The following is a 13,973-nucleotide window of genomic DNA, read 5'->3' as shown; positions in this document are numbered from 1 at the left end:
GGGTCATGTGAATCTGCGGTGACTCCGTAGGCTGTCATCTGAGGATGCGCGATCTGGGCCGTTTATTCAAAACCCCTCAGAGAGATCTGAGCCCTTCGTTGAAAATCCCATCCCCCCAAAATCCCTACCCCTCTCTCATCTCTCCCGCCCAGATCGCGCCATCACCTCCCGCCTCCTCCTCTCCAGCGCCCGAAATCGCCGCCGGAGCTCGCCGCCCCCGATCAGCGTCGCCGCCGGCTCAAGATCGCGCATTCGGTCGCCATCACCGACCTCCTCCCCCTCACCACCGCCCGAAAGCGCCGGCGCCCAAGCTCGGCCTGTGTCTCGACGTCCCCGATCAGCGTCGCCGCCGTCCCCTTGCCCTAGCCATCACCTCCCCTCCTCCTCTCCAGCGCCCGAGATCACCGCAGCTGAGCGTCGCCGCCGGGTCATCGCCGTCTACTCGTCCTCGCCATCGAGCTCACCCCTCGTCATCAGCCACGCCTCCGACGGCATTCGAGCTCAGCCCTCAGGTTCATCGCCGCCTCCGGAGATCGATCAAGCCCTCGACGTCATCCTCGCCATCACCTCCCCCCTCCTCTCCACCTCACGAAATCGCCGCAGCCTGCGCTTGCCGTCCCCGCTCAGTGTTGCCGCCGGCTCATCGCACTTCGCCGCTGTCGAGCTCGCCTCCACCGAGGTAAGGCATCAGGTCTAAATTAACGTGTTAGTTCTAACTGAAATGCATGTTAGCTAGCTCTAAATTAACGTGTTAGTTTTAACTGAAATGCATGTTAATGCTACCGGGATGCATGTTAGCTCTAATGGAGATGATGTTAGTTCTATTACGAGGCATGTTAGTTCTAGTTGGCGTTCCTGTTAGATCTAGTGGATTTCATGATGGTTCTATCTTCCCTCATGCATATTCCTTGGATCTTGGATCTATCTTCTTCCTTTTAATTTCAGCTCATACATTATTTGGTTTGCATCACTCACTCTATGGCTACGAGCCGGATAATTTAGAGCTATTTTTGCCATGTATTGTTAAATTGAATATAAACTTTAAATTTGGTTTAAACTATCGTTTAGAAATTGTTTAGTGAAATTGAAAGATCAACTTGATGACGTTTTTTGAGCGATTTTGAACTTCTTATATGTGATAATTTGATAGCTTGTATAGACACTCCACCAATTCTCTCACGTGAGGCAACAATGGAAGAAGATAAAAGCCAGGACCATGATCTACTATCTACAACATGGCTTCCCCCTCAGGTGATAATATCTTATTGTTTATAGTGTACTACTAACTAATGACATATACCAAAATAGTTGTCTTTTAGCATGAGTTTTGTTTCTCTATTTTTATAGGCAGACGTCGAGGGCTTGGCCGAGCTTGGGCGGCGGCGCTTTCGGGCGGTGGTGAGGAGGAGGGGGTCGGTGGTGGCGCGATCTGAGCGGGAAAGAAGAGAGAAGGGTAGGGATTTGGGGGGGAAGGGATTTTCAGCGAAGGGCTCAGATCTCATTATTGGGTTTATAATAAACCGCCCAGATCGCGCATCCTCAGAGCCGGCCTACGGAGTCACCGCAGATTCACTTTTTCCATATATATATATATAGATAGATAGATATATATTCTTGGTAAAAAGAAGGGCTGCATTTTTATCGTAGGGAAATTAATGCGGGCTGCTGACATTTCATTAATAAATTTTCTCCTTCCTATTCCTGCAAACTCACTGCTACCTGTTCTCACTTGTCAGGCATCTACCATGGAAAAAAGAGAAAATATCCGAATATGTTTTCCTGTGCCCAACTTCCCAACTTCATTAATTTGTTTTCATGTAACCTGTCACAATTATTTTGTAAAGAAACTAACACCAGCCACTACACAGAAAGGAGAATGCAAGGAAATTTGCACACGCAATGAAGTTTCAAAAGAAAAAAATTTAACAGTCTTTTATCGTGTACATGCCAAAACGAATATCATTATTTTCATAGGAGAAGATATTCAAGCCCATTAAAAGTCCACTAGCTGTCATCACAATCAGAAACCTCGTCACAAAGTGCCAGTTTCAAACTAATGAAAACTCAGCAAGTGACATAACAACGTTTTACATAACCGTGGAACACAAATGCTGAAAGAAATTGTTCATGAATTAACTGGGCTGATATCTCATATAACAAAGACTTGTATCCTAATTACAGTAGAGGGCTGGATTCTAATACACAAAATTATATGCATATTTTGTTAAAATCAAGTTGATTTTGTACATCACTCTCATATTTTACAAGCCGGACCTGCTACCAATTTTATTACAATGACTCTCAAAAGCCTCAATCCAACCCATATAAACTGAACAAAAAAATCAAATGCAACTATGAGCTGCACGTGTATATCTCTGACTGTGGCGAAAGAAAAGAACTGAACAGATTAGATTATGTCATCGCAATGTCCACCCTCTTTCTGCAAGAGCTTCACGAATCCTTTTAGCAACATCAGCAGCTTCAGTCAGAGGCGGATAGCTCCAACTATTGGACATCTGTAAGTTATGTGAAGAAACAATATTAATGGCATACTTATGCTCTTTTTTTTAAGTGATACATACTTGTGCTTGATTCATAACCGGCAAAAAATATTTCATGCAGTGTCATGAGCCAAAACATGCACGGAGCTTGAGGTAACCTAGATAATTGAAGGGAAAAGTTCACAAAATTACACGAACTATTAGGGTTCTGTGTAAAACTACCCTGAACTCTTTTTATCAGAGAAAAACTACCACAAACTTTAAATCAGCAGAAAGCCCCCCACAGTGAAAAAGTCTAAAATACCCTATTTGCAACTTCCCAAGCAAAACATTACCTTAGTGCAAAAGTCTAAATGAGGGTGGACATCATTCAACAAGATTGTGAGCTAACATGTTAACTTTCACTATCAACAATTAGCCATGATAACCAAATGAAAAAAAGAATATGGAAATTTCTCTAATAAAAATAGTTTAGAGTAATTTTCTGTGAAAGCCATAAAAGTTCATAACAATTTCTGAACTTGCCCTAACTTAATATATCAGAAGTTCTTTAGGTTTGCAAGAAAAAAATTAATCAGCTAATGATATTGCAATATGATGTTCTCCAATAAATGTTTACACATTGATCAAGCTTCACCTAGTATCCCCCTAAGGTTTTACTACAGGCAAGACTGCAGTCAGATTGAATAAATATAGGGGAGATGCTTACATCCTCTAAACCTGTGAATGGTCTGACTAGGCCCCGTTCACGAAGAGTTCTCTGGAAAGCAGAGAATTTCCACTTACAACGCTCAGCTCCAACCACATATACAGGTTTCCTAAAAAAATATATTACAATAACATAACCTGAGAAGTTCAAACTATCATATAAAGAATTATTTAAAAAAGAAATCTTTTCAATCATTACCCAGTGCTGCAAGCCTCACTCAACATACTAACTGAATCAGCAGTAATGACAAAAGCATCAGCCCATGCAAGGTGTCCCATATGGGGGTTTGGACCTGAATAGTTTCACAAAGATCAATAAGTCAAAACTTTCATAGTATTTAGGAACTAAAAAATCATGCATAAATGAAAAACACCTTTGCCATCCCACACATAAACCTTAGGGTGATCACCTAGTTCCCTTAATATAATGTCAGATATCTGTCAACATTAACCAAGTATCTTAGGTCAAAAAAAACTTGGAAGGCATTTTGAACACAATAATAATGCTTTAAAGTGTAGTTCTAGTACTGACGCCTGAAACAAAACTTTTACGTACCTTTTCTGGAGTTCTTCTGGAGAAAGAAACTCTAACACTTCCACAGCTTGCTAGTACACCGTGCAGTGAACCTGCCAATTGTTTGGCAAGATCTGCTCCATATCGACAATGCTCTGACGGCAATTTGAACCATACAGAGTACAGTCAGTTGGTATGTATTGTTTTAACTATGACATTCACAAAAGAAATTTTAGCCAACATGAAGAGGTGCTATGTTTGAAATAAATTCAGAATACCACAGATCCAAATTCTATTTGATCACAGCTACAGTTCCGTATTATCGTTATTATTATTGTTATTTGATTATTTGCTACTGTGCTTCACTTCATTGTATTGAGTCAAAGGATTAATGTTTCAGATTGAATTCTACCAAACAATATGTATCCTCCTTTCTAGCCTGTATCTTCAGAATAACCATACCTATCACCGTGTTCATTATTTTATTGCAACATGCTTCTAAACACTCATATAGTCTAATTTAAATATGGCCATCATCATTTAATATATGGCCGTCACAATAGGTCTAGAAGCTAATATGTTTCCTTCTGACACAATGTTTATCAAGAATATCCTCTTCCCGCGCTGATAACTAGTAAAGCAGTTCTTGACCCAACAAAGAATATTTAGGTTATAAAATTTTAGAATAGAAAAGCATGCACAACTATCGCGGAGCAGTTTCCCATTAAACAATCCTCAAGTTTTTCCTAAGTCATCAATCCTTGTCAGGATAATTATCCTTCAAAAAGAAAATATTACAGAAATTTGCAGAGTGATTTCACATTACTACAAGCTCAACAGGTTTGGAATGAGAAATTTTCTCGGCTTCTTTCATCCTTTACATAGTATATATGTTCATTATGCAGAAAGTAAGGATACTACATTTTCTCACGAGCATTCATATGGTAACAACTTAAAAAATTCACATTTATTCCTTCAAGTTATAGTAGTGGAAATAATTCAATGATTTGTGATGTCCGAACCAATGGGGAATCTAGAATTTTTATAAAGTATTGCCACTACATAATTAATGATTAAAAAAGTACAATCTTCCTTGATGAGTTTTCAAGTTTTGGAAAAAGTACAGTATCGTATTATTAGTAAAACTATCGAACACATCTTTCCCAATATGTCACTAAGCAGCCATTTAGTCAATTATCATTCATTTTATTCCACTACTTTATCTTTAACGACTTCATTGCATTCTGGGATAGGGTGGGCCTGGGGTTTTTAATGTTTTGATGGATCCAGTTTAAAATGGGGATCAGAGAAAAATGATTGAAGGGGTGGAAATTACAGAAGTTGATTTGGCAAAGTGGGGTCATGTTACTCCATTTTGTGATCCAAAGTCAGAACCCTATACTAACCATTCTGTGATGCATTTTCTTTAAATGAAATTGTAAAGTAAAACATTAAGGAGCTATCTTGAAGTGAGGAGGTATAAAACTATAAAATCTTAAATTTAAAACATTTCTTAGAGAACAGCTTGAATTCCAATTGCACAAATGTAAATTCTTGGGAAGGACTAAGAAGCAAAGTCCTGCAATCAGTATCCAAAATTAGCCAAGTTATCTCTGTGACTCGTGAGTCACTCTCTTCATCATTATCCAACAGTTTTGCAATGAGAGGACAGAGAACATTCAAGTTATTTGGCTACAGACATGACAAGATGAAGTTTTATGCAAACTTACAATACAAATTCAATTTCTACGTTTCAAGATAATCTATCCAATTAGTCAATCATTTTAAAACACTGGCTGTAGGAAGCAACTTTTAAAATTCTGGTAAAATGGAAAATACTATAGCTAAAGAATAATTGAGGGTTGACATCAAAAGATTCATCAAAGATAGATATAATGCAAATTGCAATTTACCGTATCCTAATAAAAATAATATCATAAAAACAATAAGAAAAGGTAGAGCAATTATGTTGCAGAGAGCAGCAAATGCATACGTTTCCTATGGTGCTCACTGCTCTTAGCCATTACTCTGCAAGATGTGAATCATCACACAAACAAGAAAAGTAAGTGGGAAACTTACTTGTAGGCCCTCCTATATTAACCACAAGCAAGGGCTTTGGAAGAGGGGCAAGCTCAGAATGCCATGTCGTAGCAGCAATGCGAAGTGCAGTAGAATCAGCCTGGTGCAGTGCTCCCACTGTGCAGATCTGAAATTCCAAGTTCTCAGACATTAAAGAACTTCAGATATATTTTCTCGATCATAGTTCTCCAATTTTTCAGACATTAGAAGACCTTTACAACTACCATTTCTCTAAAGCACAAAAGATGGAGGAAGGGAGCTTACAACGTTCTTACTACGTGGTTCTCGTGGAGATATCCATCCTCTCAAAAATCGAGGGATCTCTTGTTGCCCACTAGCTGTCAGAGCATAGTAGTCATGCTCAGGAGTTACCACTGAGTCAAACCTGTCCAGCCCAGATCTCGGGTGTTGTATCTGAGGAGAAGCTAAGAACTTTCAGTGTAGATAGAATAAGAACAATCAATCAAAAACAAAATTTTGGTGAAATCATATATATGGTTTAACAAGACAAATAAAAAATATAAAGCGCAAGTACGCGTTACCTGAATAACAAAGACATTATTCGGCGCCATGCTTTTTATTGAACTCGCTATCGAGATGGTATCCCTCCCACATGCAACCACTAGGAGAGGGCCATCTCTGAAACGAAACAACATTGCACTAATCTTAAGTTCAATTTTCTATGCATGTTCCACAAAAGCTAATAAATAACAGGAAGAATTCTATAGCTTCAGAGGAATGGACAATGCACAAATCACAGCTAATCTGAAAGTTTATGAGACTGATAAAACAAATATCCACCGAATAAATGAAATGGCCATACGGTTTAATGGCACCCAGAAAGTCACAAGTCACAAGAACCATAGGTGGGCTCAGATACCTAGATTTACAATCAAGTTAGGTGTTTGCAAATCTGAAGAAGCTTAACCATGCAGAGGAACAACATGCACACATGTATACATATAAATGTGTGCCTGAATGTATGTGTTTATGAGAATAATGGGTATCACATGAGACATGAGGTATTCTCTCATATACAGTGGTGTGGTTGAACATCAGCCAAGTGATGCAGACTGAGAGATAAAATAATAAAGAAAGATCAACCTTATTCACTTGGCCAAGATTCAGGCACATCATATATATACTCCCTTAGAAAGAACCCCCTTATTCACTTGCATGAGATTCAGCACATTGTAGGCATTAAAAAAATGCTGAACTTCAAGATATGACGAAGGTCGTCATAGGGACGAACCTCGTCTTGGTCAAAGATGAGACTCATCACCCAGCGAGGAGCCATATCAGAAACGAGGCTCACCATGCAGCGAGGCTTGGCGAACTCACCAGTGGAAACGAGGTTCGAAGCCAGTCGTTGGATACGAGGTTCGAAGCTCGTCATTGGATACGAGGTTCGAAGCTCACTAGTGGAGACGAGGTTCGAAGTTAGTCGTTGGATACGAGGTTCAAAGCTCATCACTGGAAACGGGGTTCGAAGCTCGTCATTGGATACGAGATTTGGAGCTCATCACCAGACATAAAGCTCATTAGTGAAGATGAGGCTCGTCAAAAGGAAATTCACAAGACTTGCTACGCAGTTGAACTCAGCTATCAAAGACGAAGTTCGTTAGTGAATACGAAGCTCGTCAGACGACGTCAGTGAAGATAAAGTTCGCTGTACTGTAAAGTTGATCTTAGAAGACGAACCTTGCTGCATGTTGAGACTCGTTCAATCAGATGAACTTCACCAAACAACAAAGCTCGTCGTCCGTTGGAGATCCAACTGTAACGGCTCCGAAGACTTAGTCAATCACGTGGGCTAAGTTCCAGGAGCACGTTTCGCTCCCAGTAACCAACGTGGGCTGAATTGAAGGAGGTAGTTACGGCCTCTACCCATAATTTTAGCATGATGGTTATGTGCTACGAACTCTATAAATAGCCATGAGCGGCTATGGAGGAGGGGACTTTTGAAGAAGGCTTTGGCGATCACGTGAAGAGAGATTCGTGTTCGTATTCTCGTGATCTAAACCACCATCAGAAGCTTTTGTGATCTTGTTCTGATCGTCAACGGGAGGCAATCTCGGCTTGAACATCGAGAGAAGCGTCCTTTCGCTACCAAGAACCCACTTTTAAACAAAAAAGAAGTCAAATTAATCTTCTCTTCCTCTGTAATCGAGAGAGAATGAGTGATTGTAAGGGATTCGTACCAAGTGATCGAATCAACTTCTTAAAATAAGAAATTAATCAAACTTCAATATTTTGACCCTACACACATCATTGTATATGAAAAAAATAGCCCTATTATACCCATTGCTCCCCGTATGTGCGTGAGCACGTGAGCGCGTGTTTTTTTTTTTTTTTTGGGGGGGGGGGGGGGTGTTTTTTTTTTTTTTTTTTGGGGGGGGGGAGGGGTTGCGGGGAGCGCTTTAAGAGTCTCAGAGCATAATTAAACAAGGTATACCCACCAACCAAAGTGTATGACATGTAACAGAATTCTACAATCAGCTTTTACAAGGTATTATTGTTTTCCTTACAAAAATCATGCAGGCAGTATAATATGATCGCAAACATAAAACATTGTAGCACGGAGACACAATGATGAAGAATGAATCAATCATCACATGCCTGAGAAGCACAAGTTCAGCATTAAATATGCAAGACAACACAGTATGAGACAGATCCTCAGGAATTAAGGGGTAGAGGGTCAAATGAATTTTTTTATTATTAATGTGTTTACATTTCCAATAGAATATTAAAGTACAATGATGTAGTAAGCACAAACAAGATAATTTGGAAGACACAAAAATAGTGAACGAGTAGTTAAATCATACTTCTCAAAATTCTCACGGAAGAATGAATCAATCGTCACATGTCTGAGAAGCACAACCAAGTTCAGCATTAAATATGAAAGACAACACAGTATGAGACAGATCCCCAGGAATTAAGGGGTTGAGGGTCAAATGATTTTTTTTTATTTTTAATGTGTTTACGTTTCCAATAGAATATTAAAGTACAATGATGTAGTAAGCACAAACAAGGTAATTTGGAAGACACAAAAATAAGGAACGAGTAGTTAAATCATACTTCTCAAAATTCTCACGGGCACTGAAGGCAATCTGTCTGGCATCAGCTTCTAAAACAGATGACAGCCCAACATTGCCACCATTCTGAGTAGGAGACGGCACAAATCTCTTCCCTTGAAGTACTGCTCCAAATTTTGACCCGCCAAACACTTGTTTAATTACACAGTCTATGATTTTGTGCAAGGACACTGGAAGCCACCTAAGCCACTCATTAATTCCCCCTCTTGGTCTGATTACTCGCTGCAAATCACATCTAGAATTAGAATATGAGATATTCTAGAAAACATACCTCAGATTTGTGCATAAGGTGGCAAAAATACAAACCACAACACCATACGTCAATCAAAAGTTTTAATACCACATAATTCATTTCAGTTGACGTCCAAAATGTTCACAGACAAAAACAAAACTTTGGCTATCCACCAATCGGGTCCATTAAAAACGAAGGAAATGAATCAGCAGCCAGTGCATACTTCAGCTAGTTCCAACCCTAATTCAATCAAATCAAACCCAGAAACAGCATTTTTCTTCTCAATCAAAACTCTAAACAGATAGATTTACGAACATCTCAATCAAATTATTTGCTAACAAATTTCACATTCACCAGAATTCAGTTTAATTAGAGTCCAAAATGGAAAAAAAAACATGGCAATAAGTCTTAAAGGAACTGTCCAACCCCAGTTCAATCAAATTCACTCCAAAGCCAGCATCTTTCTTTCAATCAAAGCCCTAAACCGATAGATTAACAAACCCCAATTCAATCGATCCACGGAAAAAATAACCAAAAGACTTACATAAATCGAGTGCTTGTCAGCGAGTCCAAGGGCGCGAACCAAACCGATGCTCTGGTTCTCAGCTCCGGCGAACCCGTTGCCGATGACGACCGCCCTTCTGACAGCGTTCACTCCACCCTCGAAGATCTCCGGCGTCCCGGCGAAGCCGCTCGGGGGCTCCGGGAGCCTGATCGGCCTCATTGATGACATTAATTAGGGGTACGAAATCATGAACTAGGGTTTTCAAAAGTTTTCTTCTCTGAGAGAGCAAAACACCGACGCGCTTCCTCGAACGAGAATAGGGCCCACGATTTATATATGTAGGGATATACGGCGTGGAACAGACGCGGGCTTGTGACTCGTGCCAACTGAAGTTCCAACTACAGTGGGTCAATTTGCGATAAATAGAACTACGAGGGGTTTCTTTACAATAGATTGATACTAGAAGGGGTTTGTTTACAATTAACCCAAGGGCAAAATAACACCCATAGGTATAGGCTTGTTGTTGCATGTATATGCTACGGGGATGTTTGGTTCATTTCCTAGAAACCCAAGTTTGGGAGATTACTCTTGTGAAATAGGCTGTAGGACAAATTTCCATGTTTTCAAACACATTTCGTGACTTTTCGGGAGGAAATAAATTTCCTTAAATTTGGGACCCACACTATTATCTTACTGGCGGGTGGGTCCCACATGCATAACATCTATTTTTTTCCTCTCTCAACCAAATACAAGAAAAGCGAATCAAACACCTTCACACGGGTGTGTCAGAGTGTTTTGATTTCCTTTCTCAGCCAACCTAACAACCCTTACAAGAGAACAAATCTTGTAAGGTTCATTCTTCTACAAAAGAATCAACAAAATTTTCTTCTTTGACATTAGCCTGCTAACTTGTAGAGAAACAACATCTATAAATATTTGCTCTTTATATTATTGGGAACTTACCAATATTCCTAGAGGGATTACACTTAAGCGTCTCTGCTTCAAAAGTTTTCGATTGGAAGGTAACAGTTGCTGAGAGGATAGGAGTGTCTTTGCGTTATCTCGGAGCAAAAAGCCTGCTCTTCTTGTATTATTCATATATATATATCATGGTGTCTTTCATATATCCCCCTGCTAGTTTTGAAGAAATTTGTACGTATCACGAGCCAAAACGTATTTATGGTATCAAAACAAGTATCCTTCGACGACACGTAATTAACAAATTGTCAACTTGAAACATGTTTTCCTTCTTCGTTACAGAATGACACAAATGCGGTACGACTCAGGCCTGTTAGTATTTGTTTGTAAAAAACAAGATAGTCCCACATTGGAATTTTGAGCATTGTTTTAGAGGTTTAAAAGCATTTAATGCTTAGTGTGCTTTGAATAATGGATCATAGTATAGGCCAACCCAAAAATGTTTTCATTAAAAGTTTCTCAGCATCATACATGTTTTCCTTCTTCGTTACAGAATGATACAAATGCGGTACGACTCAGGCCAACCCAAAAATGTTTTCATTAAAAGTTTCTCAGCATCATATATAATCCATTATGTATTTTGTCAATGTGCGGATTTCCTCCCCAGCACATAAAAAACACCTCCTATACTCTAAACAATTTCTGCAGCCAAATTCCAAACCATCTGAGCGAAAGGCAAAGGACACTTGGTAGCAATATCCAGCTTGGTCAAAGCCGAAGCATGCCCAAACAACGAGATACTCAACTCCGCAATCTCCTTCATCGACAACCTCGAAGCCATGTACCCCTCCCAATAATAAGGATCCAACTCAAAGAAGGCATCAAAAAACCTCCTCGTTCCCTCCAGATCCAACCTCAATAGTGTTTCCATACCAAATCTATAGAATTCTCTCTCCCTCTTCATCTCCCTCGACCAGAGAGAGTTCCAAAGTTTTGTGTACATCGCCTTTCCTCTGATCATTCTCGTAGATCCCAAGCACTCCGTCATTGCATCCGCAACAACTGGCGCGTATCTCAGAGCTCTAGCTACCATGTACCTGTTGTAACAGAAGGGGGAGATGAGACAATGATAAATGTAGTTTTTTTCAATCTTTTTACTAATTAAGTTGTTGTGCGTTTTAGAATGCTGAAGTTCAAGCAAGATTCAGCCTGTTAACCAAACCGCTTCCAGAATCTACAATTGGTGGGTAATATTAGTGGATTTGGATCCTCTCCACTACAAAAAAGTAGTGGAGAGACCACTACTTTTAATCTCAAGCGTTGATTCACTACAAAAAAGTAGTGGAGAGACCACTACTTTTAATCTCAAGCGTTGATTATTTAGTAGGCGATTATGATACAATCTAAATCTAACGAGAGACCACTACTTTTAATCTCAAGCGTTGATTATTTAGTAGGCGATTATGATACAATCTAAATCTAACACTTACCAAACACTAAATTATCTCCTTGACTTCTAAGTATCTCATCACAATTGATAGGCTTTGACCTGCTATCCATAGCCCAAAAAACCCAAAAGGCCCAGAAGTCCAACCCCAATAGTTAAAAGAAGATTTCATTACATGTCAACTCTCACTGCGCTTAAGTTTATTCTAGTCTTACCCTCTGTTGTAAGGAGAAAAAATAAACTAGAATAAACTTAACTGAACCGAGACTTTGTATCCAACTTTTTGTCCGTTTATTTTGCTTTGAAATTTGAGATACCGAGTGATAGACATCAAGACATTGATATGTATCTCACACGAACACAAATCTCAAAACAAAATCAAGAGATAAAAAAGTTGATAGACAAAACAATTCGAAAGTTGACAGACAACACGATTCAGTTAAATATGTTTTAGTTTTACTCTATGTTGTAGTATATACGGTTTGAAAATTACCCGGATGCAGGATGAACCAAACCAGAGTTCCCTCCCATAGCCATAACATTTTGAGGGATCGTAGGAAGTGGACCCCCCATTACTATAACGCACTTTTCATCCTCAATCACACGTCTGACTCTGATGCCGGCGTGCCTCAATCTAGCGACCATCCGTTTCTTGACCTCGTCGTATGCAAGGATTGGACGAGCGACAAGGGACGTCTCTTCGAGGAAGATAAGATTCGAAGAGAACGGCATTGCATATAGGAACGTCGGGCATTTCGCGTTGCTTGGACGGAGGTTGGGTTCGTTGTCGAGGTAGGAGTCTCGCCAGTCCATGAGAAGCATGGTGTCGAGGGCGAAGGGGTGGGAGTCGACCTCGGCAAGGATGCCGTGGGCGATTTGGTAGCCACAGTTTCTTAGTTTGTCATAGGTGATGAATGGGGAGGAGAAGCCGCTGGCGTCGACTACGAGGCTGGTGGTTATGCCAGAGCCGTCGGAGCAGCTTATCTTCGATCGGAACTCCTAAAAATTGCAACACAGCGAACTATCGAATTTATTGACATATCCCTTTGACATGAGATGTACAAAAAAAAATCCCTTCTGAAAAGAATACTCTTTTATTAAAAAGGACAACGACTAACTTTTTTGGGCTGATGAATTATTTTGGGTTAACTTTAGAAAACCTCGTTCAACTATGTGCTTGTCTCAGCTCAACTTATTTAACTCTAGGAAACCCCATCAATTTTGAGGGTGTTGTAGATAGCCCCCCTCAACTTTCAAAATATAACTAAACCCTCTTAACTATGAGGTGTCTCACAAAACACCCCCTTATCTTTACAAAATTTTCAAATAACCCTCTAATATCGTTAATTCAAAATATGCAATGACTAAAATACCCTTGGTTAAAAGAGAAACCCATGCGAGTTTAAAAAACCAAACTAATTAAAATACTAGACTTCAATTGGATGGTTTTTTTTAAGAGAACAAATCTTTTGAAAAAAAAATTTAATTGCTCCAAATATTAGAAACATGAATTTACAAAATAAAAGAAGTTTAGCGTTTCAAAAAAGAAAGAAAAGATTAGGTTTCCGCGTGGACCAAGCAATGGATATGGAGGGAGAAGAAGAAGAGGGGGATAACATGGGGGTAGTTTTTAACCAAAAAGGTTAAAAAGAAATATCATGGTAGAAAATTTAACGTCTTAAGGCTAGTATAGTCATTTTAAATAATATGTTACTTCAGATTTAATTATATTTGAAGGGGGCTTAGTGATCATTTGAAAGTTAAGGGAGGTTATATACAACAACCCCAAATTTGAGGGGGGTTTTGTAAAGTTAAAATAGTTGGAGGTATTTTCTGAGATGACCCATAATTGAGAGTGGTTTTCTCAAATTAGCCCAATTATTTTCATCTTTTTTATTATTGGCAATAATATCCCCTAAGTTCAAAGTGGTTAGGCGGAAATAAGGATTTTTTTTTTTTTTTTGGGGGGGGGGG

The 13,973-nt window shown here is 39.5% G+C and overlaps 2 protein-coding genes across 2 annotated transcripts in view; both read right to left on the bottom strand.

The window, feature by feature from the left end:
• LOC109830422 (mitochondrial fission protein ELM1-like) lies at positions 2,113–9,950 on the bottom strand. The gene is made up of 10 exons (XM_020397676.1): positions 9,674–9,950; positions 8,881–9,119; positions 6,345–6,441; positions 6,067–6,216; positions 5,803–5,929; positions 3,766–3,878; positions 3,584–3,647; positions 3,409–3,502; positions 3,211–3,319; positions 2,113–2,516 (listed from the first exon to the last, which is right to left on the bottom strand). Exons 1-10 carry the CDS (start codon positions 9,860–9,862, stop codon positions 2,418–2,420), a joined length of 1,281 nt encoding a protein of 426 aa, XP_020253265.1. The 5' UTR covers positions 9,863–9,950; the 3' UTR covers positions 2,113–2,417.
• The window catches only part of LOC109830421 (capsanthin/capsorubin synthase, chromoplastic-like), a 4,267-nt gene continuing 1,346 nt past the window's right edge, over positions 11,053–13,973 (bottom strand). Inside the window, exons 2-3 of the mRNA XM_020397675.1 lie at positions 12,493–12,998; positions 11,053–11,649 (exon numbers count right to left, since the gene is read on the bottom strand). Coding sequence (XP_020253264.1) covers positions 11,244–11,649; positions 12,493–12,998 — 912 coding nt within the window. The 3' untranslated portion in view covers positions 11,053–11,243. The remainder of the gene's footprint in view (positions 11,650–12,492; positions 12,999–13,973) is intronic.

This window comes from Asparagus officinalis, chromosome 2, assembly GCF_001876935.1.
Source record: "Asparagus officinalis chromosome 2, Aspof.V1, whole genome shotgun sequence".
In the NCBI taxonomy this organism is placed as follows: domain Eukaryota; kingdom Viridiplantae; phylum Streptophyta; class Magnoliopsida; order Asparagales; family Asparagaceae; genus Asparagus; species Asparagus officinalis.
This window is presented reverse-complemented; position numbering and strand designations above follow the sequence as displayed.